The sequence below is a fragment of the Chrysemys picta genome, chromosome 10, assembly GCF_011386835.1.
Source record: "Chrysemys picta bellii isolate R12L10 chromosome 10, ASM1138683v2, whole genome shotgun sequence".
Classification (NCBI taxonomy): domain Eukaryota; kingdom Metazoa; phylum Chordata; order Testudines; family Emydidae; genus Chrysemys; species Chrysemys picta.
The window spans coordinates 72,607,121-72,625,927 of NC_088800.1; the positions used below are offsets into that span (position 1 = coordinate 72,607,121).

Below are 18,807 nucleotides of genomic sequence, written 5' to 3' on the forward strand. Positions count from 1 at the left end.
CTCAAGGACTCGAGAACAATCATGCGCTCCCTGGGGATGCATGTTGTGGGCCCCCAGCGCAGGCCGTTTAGGCCGCAGCCTCAGCGCTTCTACCCCCCCCCCCCGCCTCGTCAGAGACAGGACTCGGCCCGAAGGCGAGGGCGAGGTGGTAGAAGAAGGTGGACCGGCCCTCAACCTGGCCAGAACCAGGGGCCACCTAGACCACCTTCAGGCCCCAGGCAGAACTTTTGAAGGTGCGGTCGAGGACGGCGCCCCAGTCATCCCCCAGGATCCAGCCCCCTCCTTTCGGGATCGCCTCTCCCACTTCCACCGTGCTTGGTCCCTTATAACTTCGGACCGTTGGGTTCTCCGCACGGTGGAGAGGGGATACGCTATCCAGTTTTCTTCATTCCCCCCCACCTCCCCCCCTTCCCCGTCCCTCTTCAGGGACCCTTCTCACGAGCAACTTCTTATACAGGAAGTCTCTACGCTCCTCGCCATGGGGGCCATAGAGGAGGTTCCGGTGGATTTAAGGGGCAGGGGATTCTATTCCCGTTACTTCCTCATCCCCAAGTCCAAAGGAGGTCTGCGACCCATCTTGGACTTGCGCGGACTCAACAAATTCGTAGTAAAGTTGAAGTTCCGCATGGTCTCTCTGGGGGCCATTATCCCTTCCCTCGATCCTGGAGACTGGTTTGCCGCCCTCGACATGAAAGACGCATACTTTCACATTGCTATTTACCCGCCTCACAGACGCTTCCTCCGATTCGTGGTAAACAGGGTGCACTACCAATTTGCAGTCCTTCCCTTCGGCCTATCTTCGGCCCCACGGGTCTTCACGAAATGTATGGCTGTCGTGGCAGCGTACCTTCGTCGGCAAGGGATACAGGTGTTCCCGTACCTAGACGACTGGCTGGTACGCGGTCGCACCAAGGAACAAGTTCGCGATCACGTCCACATAATAGTGCGCACATTCAACAAGTTGGGTATCCTACTCAACAAGGACAAATCCACTCTAGAACCTACCCAGAGAATAGAATTCATCGGTGCGGTTCTAGACTCCAGACGCACACAAGCCATCCTGCCAGACAATCGCTTTTGCACCATCACGAGCCTCATCCAGGGACTCAAGGCCTTCCCAACTACCACGGTGAGGTCGTGCCTTACCCTCCTGGGTCACATGGCTTCCTGCACGTACGTAACCAGGCATGCCAGACTTCGACTTCGCCCACTCCAGACCTGGGTGTCATCAATATACCGCCCACATCGGGACAGCCTGAATATGGTGGTCACAATCCCGATCTCGGTCCTGACCTCCCTCACATGGTGGCTAGATCACAATGTGGTTTGCGAGGGGATGCCGTTTCACGCCCCACAACCCTCTCTGCACCTGGTCACAGACGCTTCATCTCTGGGTTGGGGCGCCCATCTCAACGAGCACCATACCCAGGGCCTGTGGACTGCACCTCAGCTAGCCCTACACATCAATGTTCGGGAACTGATGGCGGTGCGCCTGGCGTGCCAGGCATTTCTCAATTTCCTACGGGGCCGCTGTGTGTTAGTTCTCACCGACAACACCACGGCCATGTTTTACATCAACAAGCAAGGAGGAGCACGTTCGTCAATTCTATGCCAAGAGGCCATTCACCTGTGGGACTTCTGCATCGCCCACTCAATCCATCTCACGGCATCGTTCCTCCCTGGAGTCCAGAACACTTTAGCGGACCGACTCAGCAGGTCCTTTCAAACGCACGAGTGGTCTATCCGTCCGGACATCATACATTCCGTCTTCCAGAAGTGGGGGTTTCCCCAGATAGACCTGTTTGCATCTCGAGACAACAGGAAGTGCCACGTGTTCTGCTCCCTGCAAGGTCGAGCCCCAGGCTCCCTCTCGGATGCGTTTCTCCTTCCCTGGAAAGACCACCTGTTTTATGCCTTCCCTCCGTTTCCTCTGGTCCACAAGGTACTGCTCAAATTGCGCAGAGACCAGGCACAGGTAATTCTGGTCGCTCCAGCGTGGCCGAGACAACATTGGTACACCACGCTGTTGGAACTCTCGGTTCAGACACCGATCCCGCTTCCGTTGTATCCGGATCTCATCACGCAGAACCACGGCCGGCTGCGTCACCCCGACCTGCAATCACTCCACCTCACGGCGTGGCTGCTCCATGGTTCACCCAGGCAGAGCAACAGTGTTCTCACTCTGTCCAACAGATTCTGCTGAGCAGTAGGAAGCCCTCAACACGGACCACATACTTGGCCAAGTGGAAGCGGTTCTCCTGTTGGTGCGAACAACGAGCCACGTCCCCATTGCACGCACCTATTCCTCTTATTTTGGAATATCTCCTCTCCCTAAAACAGCAAGGGTTGGCGATATCTTCAATTAGAGTTCACCTGGCCGCTATATCGGCCTTCCATTCAGGGGAACTCGCGTCCTCGGTATTCTCTAACCCGATGGTCGTTAGATTCCTCAAGGGCTTAGACCGGATGTACCCACAACAACGTCAGCCCGTTCCGACGTGGGACCTCAACCTGGTTCTCTCCAAGCTCACAGGTCCTCCATTCGAGCCACTGGCCACCTGTTCACTTCTGTACCTATCCTGGAAGACAGCCTTCCTCGTAGCCATCACCTCAGCAAGGCGCGTTTCTGAACTCAGGGCGCTTACATCCGAGCCCCCTTACACAGTTTTCCATAAGGATAAAGTGCAGCTCCGCCCACATCCTGCCTTTCTCCCTAAGGTGGTTTCCCCATTTCATATCAACCAGGATATATTTCTCCCGGTCTTTCACCCTAAACCACATGCTTCTCGCCAGGATCAACGTTTGCATTCCCTGGACGTACGCAGGGCCCTGGCCTTCTATATTGACCGCACAAGACCCTTTAGAAAGACGACGCAACTCTTCGTTGCAGTGGCCGACCGAATGAAAGGCTCACCGGTCTCCTCACAACGCCTATCCTCCTGGATTACGTCTTGCATCCGGACTTGCTATGACCTGGCAGGTGTCTCAGCACCGCACCTCACCGCTCACTCCACAAGGGCCCAAGCGTCCTCGACGGCTTTCCTGGCACAAGTTCCGATCCAGGACATTTGTAGAGCTGCGGTTTGGTCGTCAGTCCACACGTTTACAGAACACTATGCACTAGTGCAGCAGTCCAGGGACGATGCTGCCTTTGGATCAGCGGTTTTGCACACAGCAATGTCTCACTCCGACCCCACCACCTAAGTTGGGCTTGGGAGTCACCTAATGGAATGGATATGAGCAAGCACTCGAAGAAGAAAAGACGGTTACTCACCGTTGTAACTGTTGTTCTTCGAGATGTGTTGCTCATATCCATTCCAAACCCGCCCTCCGTCCCCACTGTCGGAGTAGCCGGCAAGAAGGAACTGAGGGGGCGCCGGGTCGGCTGGGGTATATATGCAGCGCCATGAAGGCGCCACTCTAGGGGGCTCCACAGCCGACCCGCCGGTGTTGCTAGGGTAAAAATCTTCCGACGATCGTGCACGCGGCGCGCGCACACCTAATGGAATGGATATGAGCAACACATCTCGAAGAACAACAGTTACAACGGTGAGTAACCGTCTTTTTCAGTGTATGATTGTTTTTGTCATTCTGTTGTGCAAAATTAAAAAAGAGTCAAACCTGTGATGTTCTAACTTTGACTATAAGTGTTACAAAAACCACAAAAGTGTATTTATTTCATAAATATAGTTACTATACATATTTAGTACAGTAGGACTGTGACTAATGTATTTTGTTTTTGAGAGAAACAATACAATTATAGGAGGAAGAGGGGTTTGGCTCAACTAGGTAAATCACTTTGGTTAGAGTACAGTTTTCTATCCTTATCTTAATGGCCTTATCTTAATTACTTTCTAAAATTTTACTTTAATTAAAGAAAACTCTTTAAAAAACACAGAGAGGACAATCATTTATAAAACCTCCTTGGGGAAGGGTCTTTAAGGAAAAGAGAATGGAGATGTGGCCAATGTGTCTGGAACCCTCTTTCTGACTCCAATGGACTGTAGAAGAAAGGCATAGAGATGGGTCTGGAAGGATGACAAGCTGGGAACATTCAGAAAAGCAGCTTCAGCAAAGTGCTTAGGGTACGGGTGAGCAAACTATGGCCTGCCAGCTGAATTAATCCGGCCCTCAAGGTCTTGCTGGGGAGCAGTGTCTGGGGCTTGCCCTGCTCCCATGCTCCAGCCAGGGAGCCCGGACAGAGACTGCTCCACACGCACATGCCGCGGCTCCCAGAAGCAGCGGCATGTCCCCCCTCCGGTTCCTCCTCCATGTAGGGGCAGCCAGGGGGCTCCGCATGCTGCTCCTGCCCCAAGCGCCGCCCCCGCAGTGCACAGAGCCACCTGGCTGCGCCTCCACGTAGGGGCCGGAGGGGGACATGCCGCTGTTTCTGGGAGCTGCTTGAGGTAAGTGCTGCCTGGAGCCTGCACCCCTGAACTCCATCCATGCCCCAACCCCCTGCCCCAGCCCTGATTCCCCCTCCTGCCCTTCAAACCCCTCAATCCCAGCCCAGAGCACCCTCCTGCACCCCAAACCCCTCATCCCCAGCCCCACCCCAGAGTCTGCACACCCAGCCGGAGCCCTCCCCCTCCCCGCCAGTGCTCCACCCCCCTGCCCAGACCTGATCCCCCTCCCGGCCTCTGAACCCCTCGGTCCCAGCCTGGAGCACCCTCCTACACCCCAAACCCCTCATCCTCAGCTCCATCCCACAGCCCACACCTCCAGCCGGAGCCCTCAACTCTCCCCATACCCCAACCCCCTGCCCCATCCCTGATCCCCTTCCCACCTTCCAAACCCCTCGCTCCCAGCCTGGAGCATCCTCCTACACCCCAAATCCCTCATCCCCGGCCCCACCCAAGAGCCCACACCCCCAGCCAGAGCTCACACCCCAACCCCAATTTCGTGAGCATTTATGGCCCACCATACAATTTCCATACCCAGATGTGGCACTTGGGCCAAAAAGTTTGCCCACCCCTGACTTAGGGGTAGAGGAACAAAAAGGGCGGGGGGGGGGGGGAGATTTGAAAAAAAAAGTTGTTAGAACAGGGAGCTTAATTTTGATACAGTAGACCGATAGGGAGCCAGTGAAAGGATTTGAAGAGGGAATGCTGATAGCATCCAAAAATGTGGATGATTTTGGAGTGGAGGATTGGATAGGTTGCGCTGAGCATTGTACGTACCAAAGAGGATAAATATATTTGTTATCTTGGTTCAAGGAAATTCCTGTCTGAAGTACACCTCTACCTTGATATAACGCTGTCCTTGGGAGACAAAAAATCTTACTGCGTTATAGGTGAAACCGCATTATATTGAACTTGCTTTGATCCACCAGAGTGCGCAGCCCCACCCCCCCCGGAGCACTGCTTTACCACATTATATCCGAATTCGTGTTATATTGGGTCTCGTTATATTGAGGTAGAGGTGTACTATAGCAAGAAAACTGAATCGTAATCTCTTCCAAGCTCTCAGAAAAGTGAAAAGGGATGGAGTTCAAGTCATTGGAGTAGTTCTAAGAACTTCATATTCCAGAAACTTATAGGCCTTCTGCATAAATGTCTTAAAATTTCCAACACTGTTTATTTAAAAACCCCATAAAATATTTGCTGAAGTGCAAATTATTAGTTTAGAATAAAAAGCTAAACCATGCTAATGAAATGTTGTTACTTAATGATAGTATAGAAGCATTAGTATTTGCTTCTTAGGCCTGGTCTACACTAGCGGGGTGGGAGGGGATTGATCTAAGTTATGCAATTTCAGCTACGTGAATAATGTAGCTGAAGTTGACGTACTTAGATCTACTCATCGTGGTGTCTTCACTGCGGTGAGTGGTCTGCTGCCGCTCCCCCATCGACTCCACCTGCGCCTCTCGCGCCAGTGGAGTACAGGAGTCGACGGGAGAGCGCTCGGGGGTCGATTTATCGCGTCTAGACGCGATAAACCGACCCCCGCTGGATCGATCACTGCCTGCCGATCCGTCAGATAGTATAGACATACCCTTATATATTGAAACTGCCTGTTGTACTAGTTTTCTTACAATGGTTATTTTGTTCCTATTTCAAATCAACAAAACCTTAACATTGACTTGTCTAACTTAGACCAATGGTTTTCAAAAATGTTGAGTAGAGGTGCGGATCCCTTTGGATATATAAGACATAGTCTGTGGACCCAAGGTTGAAAACCACTGACTTAGACAATTCCTGTTTCTTATATGCTAAGGTGGCATGGAATGAATGAAGGAAATTATTAGCAAACCAACCCATTCTACTGTGTCTTTACCCTCTCTTGCTTTATGTTCCTCATTAAAACACGTCTTCCTATAAATCCTAGCCCATCGCTCAGGGAAGTGAACAAATGTTGCAAACAAAATAAACAAATTGTGGAACTAAACATCTCTGCTCATTCATGCTGATATTTCATGTGGCTTTTTGACACCTAATTTTCCTGTCCTTGTGTTTGTATGTTGCCTACCCAGGCCCCAATCTTGTGCACACTTAAGCATTTGTGTAGTTTTACTTACGTGAGTTGTAGCATTGATTCTAGTGGGACTACTCACATCAGTAAAATTATGCCCATGCTTAAGTATACATAGGGTAAGAGCCTTAGAATGTAAATTATTTTGGGCAGAGAGCGTCTCTTTTTACATGTCTGTAAAGCACTTAGTACGCTGGTGCTATAACATTAGTAGTAATTACACACACCAGCTACATTAAATGAACACTATTAAGATTGCAGAGTCAAGTCATTCAGTAGTTTAGAAATGCCAGAATTAAGGTTTCCTGTGCCAAAAAAAAAATTATTATTATTTTTGACTCAGGCAGACCTCTGGCATGCACAATTTCAGCTTGAACAGTTAAAGTTTAATAAAGTGATAAGCAACCAAAAGTAATTGGAAGTGTCAAGCAAACTTAATAGTAGGCAGTGCTACCAGTCCAATCTCTAATAATAGAAATATCTCAGTTTAACGCTTATTGTTCACAGTTCAGAGTCAGAATGTATACTATGTAGCAGAATAGGAACATTTTTATCAGGGAATAAACATAACTGATATCCTGTTGTTTTTAAAACACTGATAGGCACACAATCAAGCTAAAAACACTCACTACTTTCTGATATATTTTACTTACTGTTGTTACAAGTAACATCTACAATGACTACTACTAAAAGGTTAGCAAAAAATATTTTTCTTGTTTGTTTGTTTTTTTCCAGTTTGTTTATGCATTTGACAGCACTTGGGAAATAGTCACTTTCACCGTTTCCCCAGTACACATAATCAAATTTGTTTATCTGTGTAAATCTTTCAAACAGCAAGAGGGGAAAGGAAAATTTTAACAAGAAAATGTGAATTTAAAACCATAAGCCATTAGCAGATGTAATACCTGAAACCACTTATTACTTTTTTTTCTAAATAACTCAATTTCAAATCACCTGTCCCTTTAAAGAAATAAAATATCCCATATGTAACTTTGTTTTGCATAATTTATGTCTGAAGGCATAATCCTATGAATTTTAACTTTTAGGACGAGTTTTAAAGTAATATCTGCCATATTGTGATACAGTAAACATATTGACTTAGTGCTAAGGGAGGTTTCCATACAGGAAATCAGTATTAGGGTCTGAGCTTTCAAACCTTTATTCATACAAAGAATTATACCGAACCCACTGAATTACATGCATGAACAAGGATTGCTCACATCAGCAAAGATTTGTAAAATTGGGTCCAAATTATTATTTATTGAATATTATTAGAGCATACAGGAAAACACAGTCCCTGCCCCAAAGAGCTTCCAGTTGAATACACAGAGAGAACATTCCAAGCACACACTATACTGTATTTGAAGATCAGTGACTGTCAATATTCCTTTTTTTATGTGGATTCATACTGCTGACTACAGTGTATTGTTCTCATTGACAGGCTTGGTGGATGTGTGTTTTAGGGAGGGATTTGAATTACAAGTATAGTCATTTTGTACACGAGGATAAGAAGGGAGTTGCAAGAAGGAGTGGCATGGAAGAGGCATAGAAATGGAAGGGAAGGTACATACAGGCTATTTAAGATGGGTGGCTTGGGAGGAGCATAGCAGTTCGAGAAAATGAAGGCTGAAATATAGGCAGTGAAGGTGTACAGAGTCTCGATAGTGCAAGGGAGAAATTTTATTTTATGTAAAAGATGATGATGAAAGACCAGCACAGAGATTTGAGGAGGATAGCTATATAGTGACAAGAATGGGAGGGGAAGATGATTTTGGCAGTAACATTTTGTCTGCTATCAAATGGTGTTTAGCGTTAATGTATCTAATTAAAATCAATTTAAGAGCTAGTCATTCAGACAGGAGACAAATGACTTTTACACATGGCACACTGGAGGAATTCTCTCCTGTTTAAGTCTTTATTGTTACTAATGAAAATGTGGCTGGTAACACTGGTCTACAATTTTTGAGACGTTGTCTGCTTCAGAGATAAAATGTGGTATTTATTATGTATTTTGATGTGCTGAATTCAAATATGACAATTAAAACAATTGATTGGCTACTGTTTCTAAGATATTTAAGTTTTTACATTTTATGTCTATGTATATTGTGTAGATAGTAGAGTTTTAATCATAAATTGTAAACCTAGGTCTTTTCATGTGTTTATGGTTGCTTTATATGATAATATTTCACCTGTCCTGTTTATGTAACACTTTAAAAATCAGCAAAAGGGTTATATAAATAAAATTTATTATGAAACAAAAGGCAAAAAACTATTATGTACATAGTTTAGTCCTATTCAGTGTCTACTCGGCGCTTCTTGGCTTGTCACTTGTATTCATTAAATGGAGCATCTCTTGTCACTGTCCAGCAATAGTCTGCAAGCATTGATGGGCTCCATTTGCCCTGATAGCGTTTCTCCATTGTTGCAATGTCCTGGTGAAATCGCTCGCCATGCTCGTCGCTCACTGTTCCGCAGTTCGGTGGAAAAAAATCTAGATGAGAGTGCAAAAAATTTATCTTTAGTGACATGTTGCAACCAAGGCTTTTGTATGCCTTGAGGAGGTTTTCCACCAACAACCTGTAGTTGTCTGCCTTGCTGTTTCCGAGAAAATTTATTGACACTAACTGGAAGGCTTTCCACACCATCTTTTCCTTGCCACGCAGTGCATGGTCAAATGCATCATCTCGAAGAAGTTCACGAATCTGAGGACCAACAAAGACACCTTCCTTTATCTTAGCTTCACTTAACCTTGGAAATTTTCCACAGAGGTACTTGAAAACTGCTTATGTTTTGTCAATGGCCTTGACAAAGTTCTTCATCAGACCCAGCTTGATGTGACCTTTTGACGATCATGGAACATGGAAACCCTAACATCACCTGCCAGGAGATTCCACTGCTGTAGTCTGGAGCCCAACAGCTCTGCCTTACTCTTGGCTAGTTCCAAATCCCTGACAAGGTCATTCAGTTCACCTTGTGTTCTGAGGTGTGGTTCAGAGGAGGAGGATGGGAGAAAATGTGGGTCCTGTGACATTGATGGTTCAGGACCAGAAGTTTAATCCTCTTCCTCTTCCTCGTCTGACTCAAGTGAAAGTGATTCTGGTGCATCAGGAACCAGCAGTCCTTCTCCGTGGGGTACTGGGCGTATAGCTGATGGAATGTTTGGATAATGCACAGTCCACTTTTTCTTCTTTGACACACCTTTCCCAATTGGAGGCACCATGCAGAAGTAACAATTGCTGGTATGATTTGTTGGCTCTCTCCAAATCATTGGCACTGCAAAAGGCATAGATTTCCTTTTCCTGTTCAACCACTGGCAAAGATTTGTTGCACAAGTGTTGCAGCATATGTGTGGGGCCCACCTCTTGTCCTGATCTCCAATTTTGCAGCCAAAATAAAGGTGATAGGCTTTCTTAACCATGGTGGTTATACTGCGCTTTTGTGATGCAAAAGTCACTTCACCAGAAACATAGCAGAAGTTATCTGCACTGTTCACACAAGTACGAGGCATCTCTGCTCACTTTGGCTAAACAGAAATGTGTCCCTTTGCAAAATCAAACACTGACAAAGAAGAGAGCACGACACTGTATGATTTCTAGAGCTGATCTAGGGCAATTTGTTCAGCAGAGTGATGTAAGCTTGGTTATGATTGCATCATCCATGACTTCTAGGAATAACATGATGCAATTCATATCATGTATGACGCAATACCAGCTTCAGATTGCATCATTCATTGTTTTGCCTAAAAAGCAAGTACTGTCCAAACCCAATCATAGATTTATTCATAGATCCAGTCAAAGATGTATTTTAGTCATTTCTGGTTTAAATTGAGATCCCTTCCCTTTATAACTCACTTATCCTCCGCCATTCCCAAGTCAAGGGTCGTACATACTGACCCAATAGCATATCTTGAAAACTAGAGCCAATCAACAATTTTAAGGATCATTTTCGTTCTCAGTGACCCAGAATTAGTAACATTTGACTACATTTATTTCAGAAGCATTTTGGCTGTAGAGCAGTGTAATTTACAGGATTGGAAGGTCACTTTTTGTTCCTTTTGGTTTATCCTAAACAGTTTTCCCTATAACATTAGATCCCTTTTTCTGATCTATAAGAAATATATAGTTTTAAACCTCCCTCTCCTGGAGATCTGCTGAAACTACAGTCAGTCATACTGTGAAAACACACTGGCAGTAGTTTTTTTGCCCTCTTTATTATGTTATTTCCTTGTATTTTGAAACAAATTACCAGATTATAAATAGATGCACAATATATAGATGGTGCACAATAAATAAGCTGTCAGTGCATCTGACAGTTGGAAACATCACATGGTCTAGTAGCAGGGTTAATAATATTCTGGATATAGTGAGGAACTATATTTTAGCAAGAGTGTGTCTTTGAATATATGCATCTTTGTACTAAATGCACAAAATAATAATTATGAAAATAAAGATTTTGAAGGCTTCTTCTCCACCATTGTGATGTAATTTGAGCATTGCTCTTGATTTATCCCAATGCCTCAATAGAATTATATTTAATATTTGTTCATTTTTCTGTATAATACAGTTATTTTACTTTTCATAATTCCTGTAAATGTAGAGTTTTAGAATAAAATATTAATCCATATTCTTTTGTTAAATGAATGCAACTGTATTTAAACCAAACCAGGATTTCACCAGTATAAAGGCAAGGTAGGACTTGGCACAATCTTTTTCTTTTTTTTAGAAAAAGGTAAAATGCTTGTTAAAGGTTGACATTCTTAATACTGAAAATTGCAGTTCTCTGTTAATATACAGAAAGGTAAAATGCCGACAAAAGCAGTGTAGCTTCACTAGAGCACCCTGCCAAATTTGCCTCAGCCCCTTCCTGAAGGAACTTTATATAGGTAAATTGTGTACCAATTCAGTTCTTGGATTCCATGCTGGAACTGCCAACAAGAAGACTAATTAATGCCAACCAGGTGGTAGTTTTTGTGATGCATATACTTGCTTACTTGGAAATGGAAAGCACCATTGAACCCAGGCCAGTAAACAACTATCAGATGCTAACTTGTGGTCACTAAACAGTAAATACTGAATATGAACCACTGATCTACCCGTGAAAAGTCCCATCTCCTGTAACCAATTGCCTAAGCACTTAAGTAATTCCCTTAGTACTACTTTAATTTTTAAGCATGTGTCTTTTCTTTCTCACTTGGTATTAACATGTGCACAGTTTATTTAAAACAATTGTTTAACTTGGAATAAACGGTGATTGTATTGTGTTATACATTTAGGACCAAATGGTTCCATTGAAGTCAACGAGACCTAGATTTGGCCTTTTTTGATTGACTCATAGGGGTTTGATCCAAAACCCAGTGAAGTCAATAGGAGTTTTTCCATTGACTTCAATCAGCTATGGATGAGGCCCATAGTATTCAGCTTTCACAACCATTCTGTTAGTCTCCCATCTTATCTCACAGTGCTAAGGAAAAATAGAAAATAACGTACTCATCTTCTTGGAGACTGAAGAATTTTTTCAGACTGTCTCACCTTGAGTTCAGTTTCTTGATATTTCTTAATTAGAATCCAATAATTAACTGAATGCCAGTGAATAATTATCACAGCTGCTAGACAAATGCCTAGATGTGTTTCAAGCTGTCAGAAACCAGCCTGTTCATAAAGCAGTTATTTTAATTATATATTATAATTTGTAATACATAGTTGTTGATCTGCTTCTTTACATATTACTCCTTAATGGAGATTTAGATTAGAAAATACCCTTATACATGCAAGGGTAAGCCAGATAAGCCAGAATCTCAATGTAACTTTAACATGTAATATATGTATGGTTTAAGTCTTTATTTTGCCCTAAAAATAATAAAACAGAATTAATCTTAATATGTTGGTAAATGCATTGAGTTCCATGCATTAATCATGACCTGTTCTTAGCATTTACCAGCCATAAGTACATTATACATAATTAATGTCTCAGATTTTTAACTTTTAAAAATACCAATATGTCCATATTGTTGTATTTTCCACTTTCTCCCATTCTTTTATTCACTCCCTTTAAAAAATGTTTAATCATACAAAACTTTATAGGATTGCCTGCTCTGTAGGGTGATATTGTTTTATACTAATTTTATATAACCTACCACAGCTGTGTAATAGACTACTTAACTGGTCTGTTAGCTTGTCTACAGCCTATTACTATGCACTCTAGTTATCTTACTCAGCTCATTTCTTAATAGCTTATTTTTTTCAAACTACCTTGTTTTGGGGGAGCAGGGGGCATGAATAAGTTTAAGGGAATGATGGAGCAGTACATGGAATCAGAAAATATAGTTGAATGTATTTGGCAATAGCTTTTATGTTTCTGAATAGTGAGAAACCATATTCCCACTGTGATGCTGGGGACACAAAAACATTGGGTTAATTTCATCCACAGTCTGTATTTATATGCTACTTTTAATAAAGGTTGTTTAATCAGAATCAAACAAGCTGAATATCTATACATTGAGTTTTTGGTAAAATACAGAAAAAACATGGGGATTTTTATTCCTTACTCACAAGAATCTATATTGTTATTTTCAGGTTTTTCCCTCCAAAGTAAACCTACTATTTACTTCCTTTTAAAATTGACTGTGCTGAATTGTCAGAACTATTTTTTTAATCTATTAAGAATTGACTATAGGGGGTGAAAACTGCATCTTGGGAAAACTGACATTTTTACCTTCTTTTCCAGTTTGTTCTTAGGTCTTCATGATGCTATGTTCTACTTGATCTGTCTGGTTCCACTTTGCATTGCAGTTATACAGATTCTGACATGGACTCCCTTCTCCATCCAGAACAGTCATATGACAGCCACACATTGAATCTTTAACACTTAGTTTGTACAGGAAGGATCTAGATTTTGTGTTTAAATGTATTAATTCTACTATGTACAATTCAAATGTGAAAAAGCAGAATTGTACTTAATGGACTATTAGACCAAATGCAATCTGAGCCATTAAATTAAAGCAGTCATCTATGGTGGTATAAAACATATCATAAAGCACTCCCAGCCTTAACACAAAACCTATACATAGCCTTTTCTAGTTCAGTTACCATACATATGGCAATTGTAGGAATGCTGGCAATATCCAGGGGACTCTACCGAGCATACTGAGGAAGTGTCTTTACTCACTCCATTGCTAAAGAGATAAAGGCATGTCTGTGGTGTACAGATATTATTGGATTTTGAGGGGAGTTAGCATGATGTAATGGATATGGCACCAGACTGGAAACCTAGTTCCCAGCACTGCCACTGACATGCTGTGTGACCTTGAAGGAAGTCACAGCAATGCTCTGTGCCTCTGTTCCCATTTTATAAGTGGGGAAACTGATACCCATCTTTGTAAAGTAATTTGAGATCTACAGATGAAAAGCACAGTATAAGAGCTAAATATTATTTAGTGAACATGTGTAGTTGAGGAATCTGAGGACTTAAGTTAAAGTTCAAGAAAACAGAGATATATAATGAAGTCTTAAATTATGGTTACATTTTTGAGTCATGCCAGAGAAACAGTTCTATTTACTTGTATTGTACATGCTAATATCAACATGTTTCCAATGTCTTCTTTATTTATATGTCAAAAGAATCCTAACAAAAAATGTTAGTGGGAATTTCATGGGCCTGGATTCTTAAATTGTCTTTTATAATAAACCATTGTTTATATACATGGATTTCTGTCTATTGATCATAGTCTGTTTTAAAAAACAAATTGTATAACTTGCCTTCCAATTTAGAAGGATTAGGGTTCCTGCTGTTTTGTGGACATAGTTTTTGAGGAGAAAACCTGAAAAAATCTAAATGACTTTTAGCCTGTGATTCACTGTATACAACTAAGTTTTCTTCTTGGTTACTCCTTCCAATTTGGTAATAAAGAAGTTATATTACAAATATACTTTCCTTATACTCTCTTTGGTAGTATTTTGTCTTTTTCTCATGTATTTTCTTTTTTCTTAAAGGGGATGCTCTTCCTTTCTGTTAGGGGACAATTCCCACTTCAGCTCCTAAATACCTACAGTATGCCATAGATAATTAGCTTTCATTAATTTGTCCTTTCATAATACACCTCTACCCCGATATAACGCGAACTGATATAACACGAATTCGGATATAACGCGGCAAAGCAGTGCTCCGGGGGGGCGGGGCTGCGCACTCCGGCGAATCAAAGCAAGTTTGATATAACACGGTTTCACCTATAACTGGTAAGATTTTTTGGCTCCCGAGGACAGCATTATATCGAGGTAGAGGTGTATAGAATTGTTAGAACACATTTAGACCATAGGGTTCAAGGGTGGTATGCCATGTGGTACAACAGAAAGGACATCAAGATGTTAAGACCTAAAAAGGGTAGCAAGAATTCATTTAAATGGGCAAAGAAAGATGGACAGTCTTTTGTGGAAGGTGTTTGGCAAATATAGCATTTTACTTACTGAAGTAAAGAAGGATAGAAGGGGATATGACTAAAATCTTAGACTGCTATCAGAATAGTAAAGCTAAACTTACATAGCACCTTTTCACTGTTACAACTTCAGCGTGAGGATAGACAAACCAAAAATGACAGTATACAAAAGAATTGTAAGCCAACATTCATTCACACACAAGGGGATTAACTGTGAAATAATACAGAAAATGTGTAGCCATAGCCTATAACACTCATACTAAAATACCAAATACATATTTAACAGGAAAAGTTAAAAGGGTGGATAGGGGTCCTTGTTTTCTTTTCAGTCATACCATTCTTCTCATCATAAAGACAGGGCTGGCTCCAACATTTCTGCTGCCCCGAGCAAAAAAAAAAAAAAAAGCCGCAATCGGCGGTGGCAGTTCAGCAGCAGGTCCTTCGCTCCTACAGGGAGTGAGGGACCTGCCGCTCCCGAATTGCCTGCTTGTTAAGCTGGTGCCTGGAGCCGGCCCTGCATAAAGACAGCAAAAGTATCTACTGCCAGGTGGACTCAGAATAAAAGACCTTGAAAACTGATTACATTCAAGCGGCAATCTCATCACAAGAATTAGCAATAGAAGATTGACCACACTTATGATGGAAATGGGGAATAAAAATGTCACTGCCATGCACCCAACTTTATTATGCTGTGCCAAATTTACATGATTGCTTTGGTTAAGAACCAAGGAAGGGATGACCACATACAAAAGTTTAGTTTCCTACAACAGCTGGTTGATCTGTTCTGACTCTGTTAGCGTAGTGGTGCCTGAGTCTGAAGGTCCCACTGCTGGAAAAAAATGCCACAGTTCAATCTTATATAAAATAGCCTCACATGCATGCACACAAACACAGAAACAGACATTATTTGGAAGCATTACAACAGTTGAACAAAACGACAAGTCTAAATTATATTATTGCACAACTTTCATGACAGCCAAGTGTTCCTGATCTTGATATAAATTCTTGCAATTCAACTTGTTAGAACAGTAAACTAATTTTATTTATCTAAAACCAATACACAAAACCCCAAGCTAGATTTAAATGGATGATTAAGTGTTAACATCTTTGCTCACCTAATCAGAGAGGTGGTGTACTATGGTGTGGTTAATAGTATAGTCAAAATCAGACTGATCAAATGGCAATAAAAATTATATTGAGATTTTCCTGGGACAAACTCAATTTAGGTATTTTGTGGGAACTACAAGTCTGCTTCAGTTCTCTTATATGATGTAAGCTTCCCCAGGTGCCTGCTGTAATTTATGAATACTGTATGTTGAGCTGGTTAGTGGGATGTTTATAGTCTGAATATATTGGTGTATTTTAATAGGGGACTGTTGGGAAATACAAGCTGGAAGGAAAAGACTTGAGGGTTGTAAAACTACATGTAACTAACCTGGAGCAATTTATTTGGCAGTGTATACCTTGCAAGCTGATGTCTGTTTCAAAAGAAGCGAAGTAAACTTTATTGTCATTTGGAGTTTTGATTGTGAAGCTGTTATATTCCTCGAAGGAAGACTAGGCTGATGTCTTTGTAAATAGCAAAGGGAGAAAAAAATTATCTGGTAAAAAACAAAAACAAAAAACTGCCACTGGCAAATGTCTAAACCTCTAACATCAAAAACTTTCCTTAGAGGCTAAACATAAATGATAGTGAATTTAACAAAAAGATTGTTTAGCAATGCTTTTGTTGTTATGGTCTTGTTAGAATTTTACAGTGCTAAGCAGGGTTGGACTTGATTGGTACTTGGCTAGGAAACCTTCAGGAAGATCCTAGGATGCAGTGTGAAATGCTAGTGTTGATTTCAGTGAGTGTTATTCTTAACAATGAGTCAGGCTTGAACCCAAACGTGGTGTTAGGGGGCGCTGGAGAGCTCTTAAAATGAGATCTAAAATCAAGGTATAAACTACTGGGGTCATTAAAGTTATGGCACGTTCTGCAAGATGAAAGGTGTTAGCCCTGGTGCCACAGTCAGATTCTAGTTTAAGCAATTAGGTGGGCTCTATCTAAATTCTCTTGCTGTTTCAATTAGATAGCAAATTCTTCACTTTCATTCCTAAAATGCTGTCATCAATAACATTGTATATAGCACCATAGCGGTATATGATGGTACTAGGCACGTAAAACAGTCCCTGTCCCAAAGAGTTTACAGTCTAAGGCTCTGGTTCTGCAAAGATTTATGCTCATACATGTAAGCCATGAAGACTCTTGCCCCACCACTCCACATGGAGCAGCTTATGGCCCCATTCCCACAATATTGCCCCACCATTACTTGGAGAGGCAGTGACTGGAGCCTGTCCACCAATACATGAGGCGTCTAGTTGACTGGCAGGGGATCTGCTACCACTTCTCTTTGGATAGGTTGGGGCTTTCTCTATCATCAGACCACTATTCTCTGTCTTCAGGCAGGCTGGGACCCCTACCAGAAGAGGGAGGAATCAGCCTCCACCCTCTTAAGCAGAGGACTATAGGTGGGTGCCCTTGCCAACATCACCCCAGAGAGTTATGAGAGGGTGGCAGCAGCAAGGTCCCATGCCACTGGGATAATAACAACTTGCTGACCTTAGTAAGATGAAAGGGGCAGCTCTTGCCTTGTAGAGCTCTTATTTCAGGCTGTCTGCAAACCTAGTCATACATCACTGCATTGGTTAGGCACAGGCCACATTCCATGGGTTTTGTCACAGTTATGAAGGCTAGAAACTATTTTTGCATTAAATCTTAGACTCTGTCACCATATGACTCCAGGAGCCAGGGCCCCAGGTACGCATTTATAGTGCTTATGCCTTAATCCAGTCCCTGATCAGTATCATTAGCCCCATTTTGCAGATGAGGAAACAAGGACCGATGGGGAAAGGACTTGCCCAAGGTGACACAGCAAGACAGAGTATAAGCTAGGAACAGAAACTAGGAATTCCAGCTCCTAGTCCTTGCTCTAACCTAATAGGGTCCCACTGTATTCCTAGACCCAGGAATAGAACCCAGGAGTCCTGACTCCCAGATTCCTGTACTTTAACACACAAGACCCATCCCATAGTTGCAAGTAGAACCCAAGAGTCCTCCCTCCACATCCTCCCCACTCTAATCACAAAATCATACTCCCATCCTAAGAGCCCTTATTAAAACAAAATCCTACAGAATTCCAAAGTAACAACCCACTATAAAGGTATATTTTGAGCCGTTACCAAAGGGAGATGATGATGATGATGCAAATTTGAGGGCCTTAAGCCTAATCTCATATTTAGCAGAGGTGGAATCTTTAATCTGAAGGCCTGTCTTTGTAACAAGCAAATGCCCTTTTTGAAGAGGCCTGTGATGACCAATCCATTTTAAATATGCCTTTTTCATGGGAATATTCACTGTACCTGTTTACTTTAGACTTCTGTATGCAGGAAGAACTTGCATTCAGATAGGGAAAAGTATCACTTCCCACTTTAATTTTTATCACTGCAACAGCAGCTAGGAATTGCTGCAGATGAGGATCAAGCCCCAAAATTCTGAACCTTAACCAGAGCCACAAGAGGCAGTAAATACAGGGAGTTCCTCTGGATTGATGTTAATCTATTCTGAACCAGTGATTCACTGCATGGTCTTGGGTAAATCTTGAGTGACATCTCTGTGCCATAGTCAACACAGAACAGATGCCTCATCAAAAAGCAAACACAATATGTCAGTTGAGTTGCCCTGGGGGAACCAGTCAGAAGAACTTTGGTCACAATTGCACAACTGATGCTAAAATTCTCTGTTCCATAAGCAATTTGCCAAATCCTGAGAGGTCAGGACTCCTGGATGAGGTTCCTAGTGAATTAAAATATGTGAATGTGTTTTGTGGGTGGGGAAGGGAGGCTGGATGTTAGTGTAACCTCACCCA

The 18,807-nt window shown here is 42.6% G+C and overlaps 1 protein-coding gene across 2 annotated transcripts in view; it reads left to right on the plus strand.

Moving 5' to 3' along the window:
- LOC101932182 (transmembrane protein 180-like) overlaps positions 1-14,411 on the plus strand; it is a 32,720-nt gene extending 18,309 nt beyond the window's left edge. For both annotated transcript variants that reach the window (XM_024102314.3, XM_005304720.5), the window contains exon 7: positions 13,195-14,411. In XM_024102314.3, the coding sequence (XP_023958082.2) occupies positions 13,195-13,324 (130 nt within the window). In that variant the 3' untranslated portion in view covers positions 13,325-14,411. The remainder of the gene's footprint in view (positions 1-13,194) is intronic.
- Positions 14,412-18,807: the final 4,396 nt, after the last annotated feature.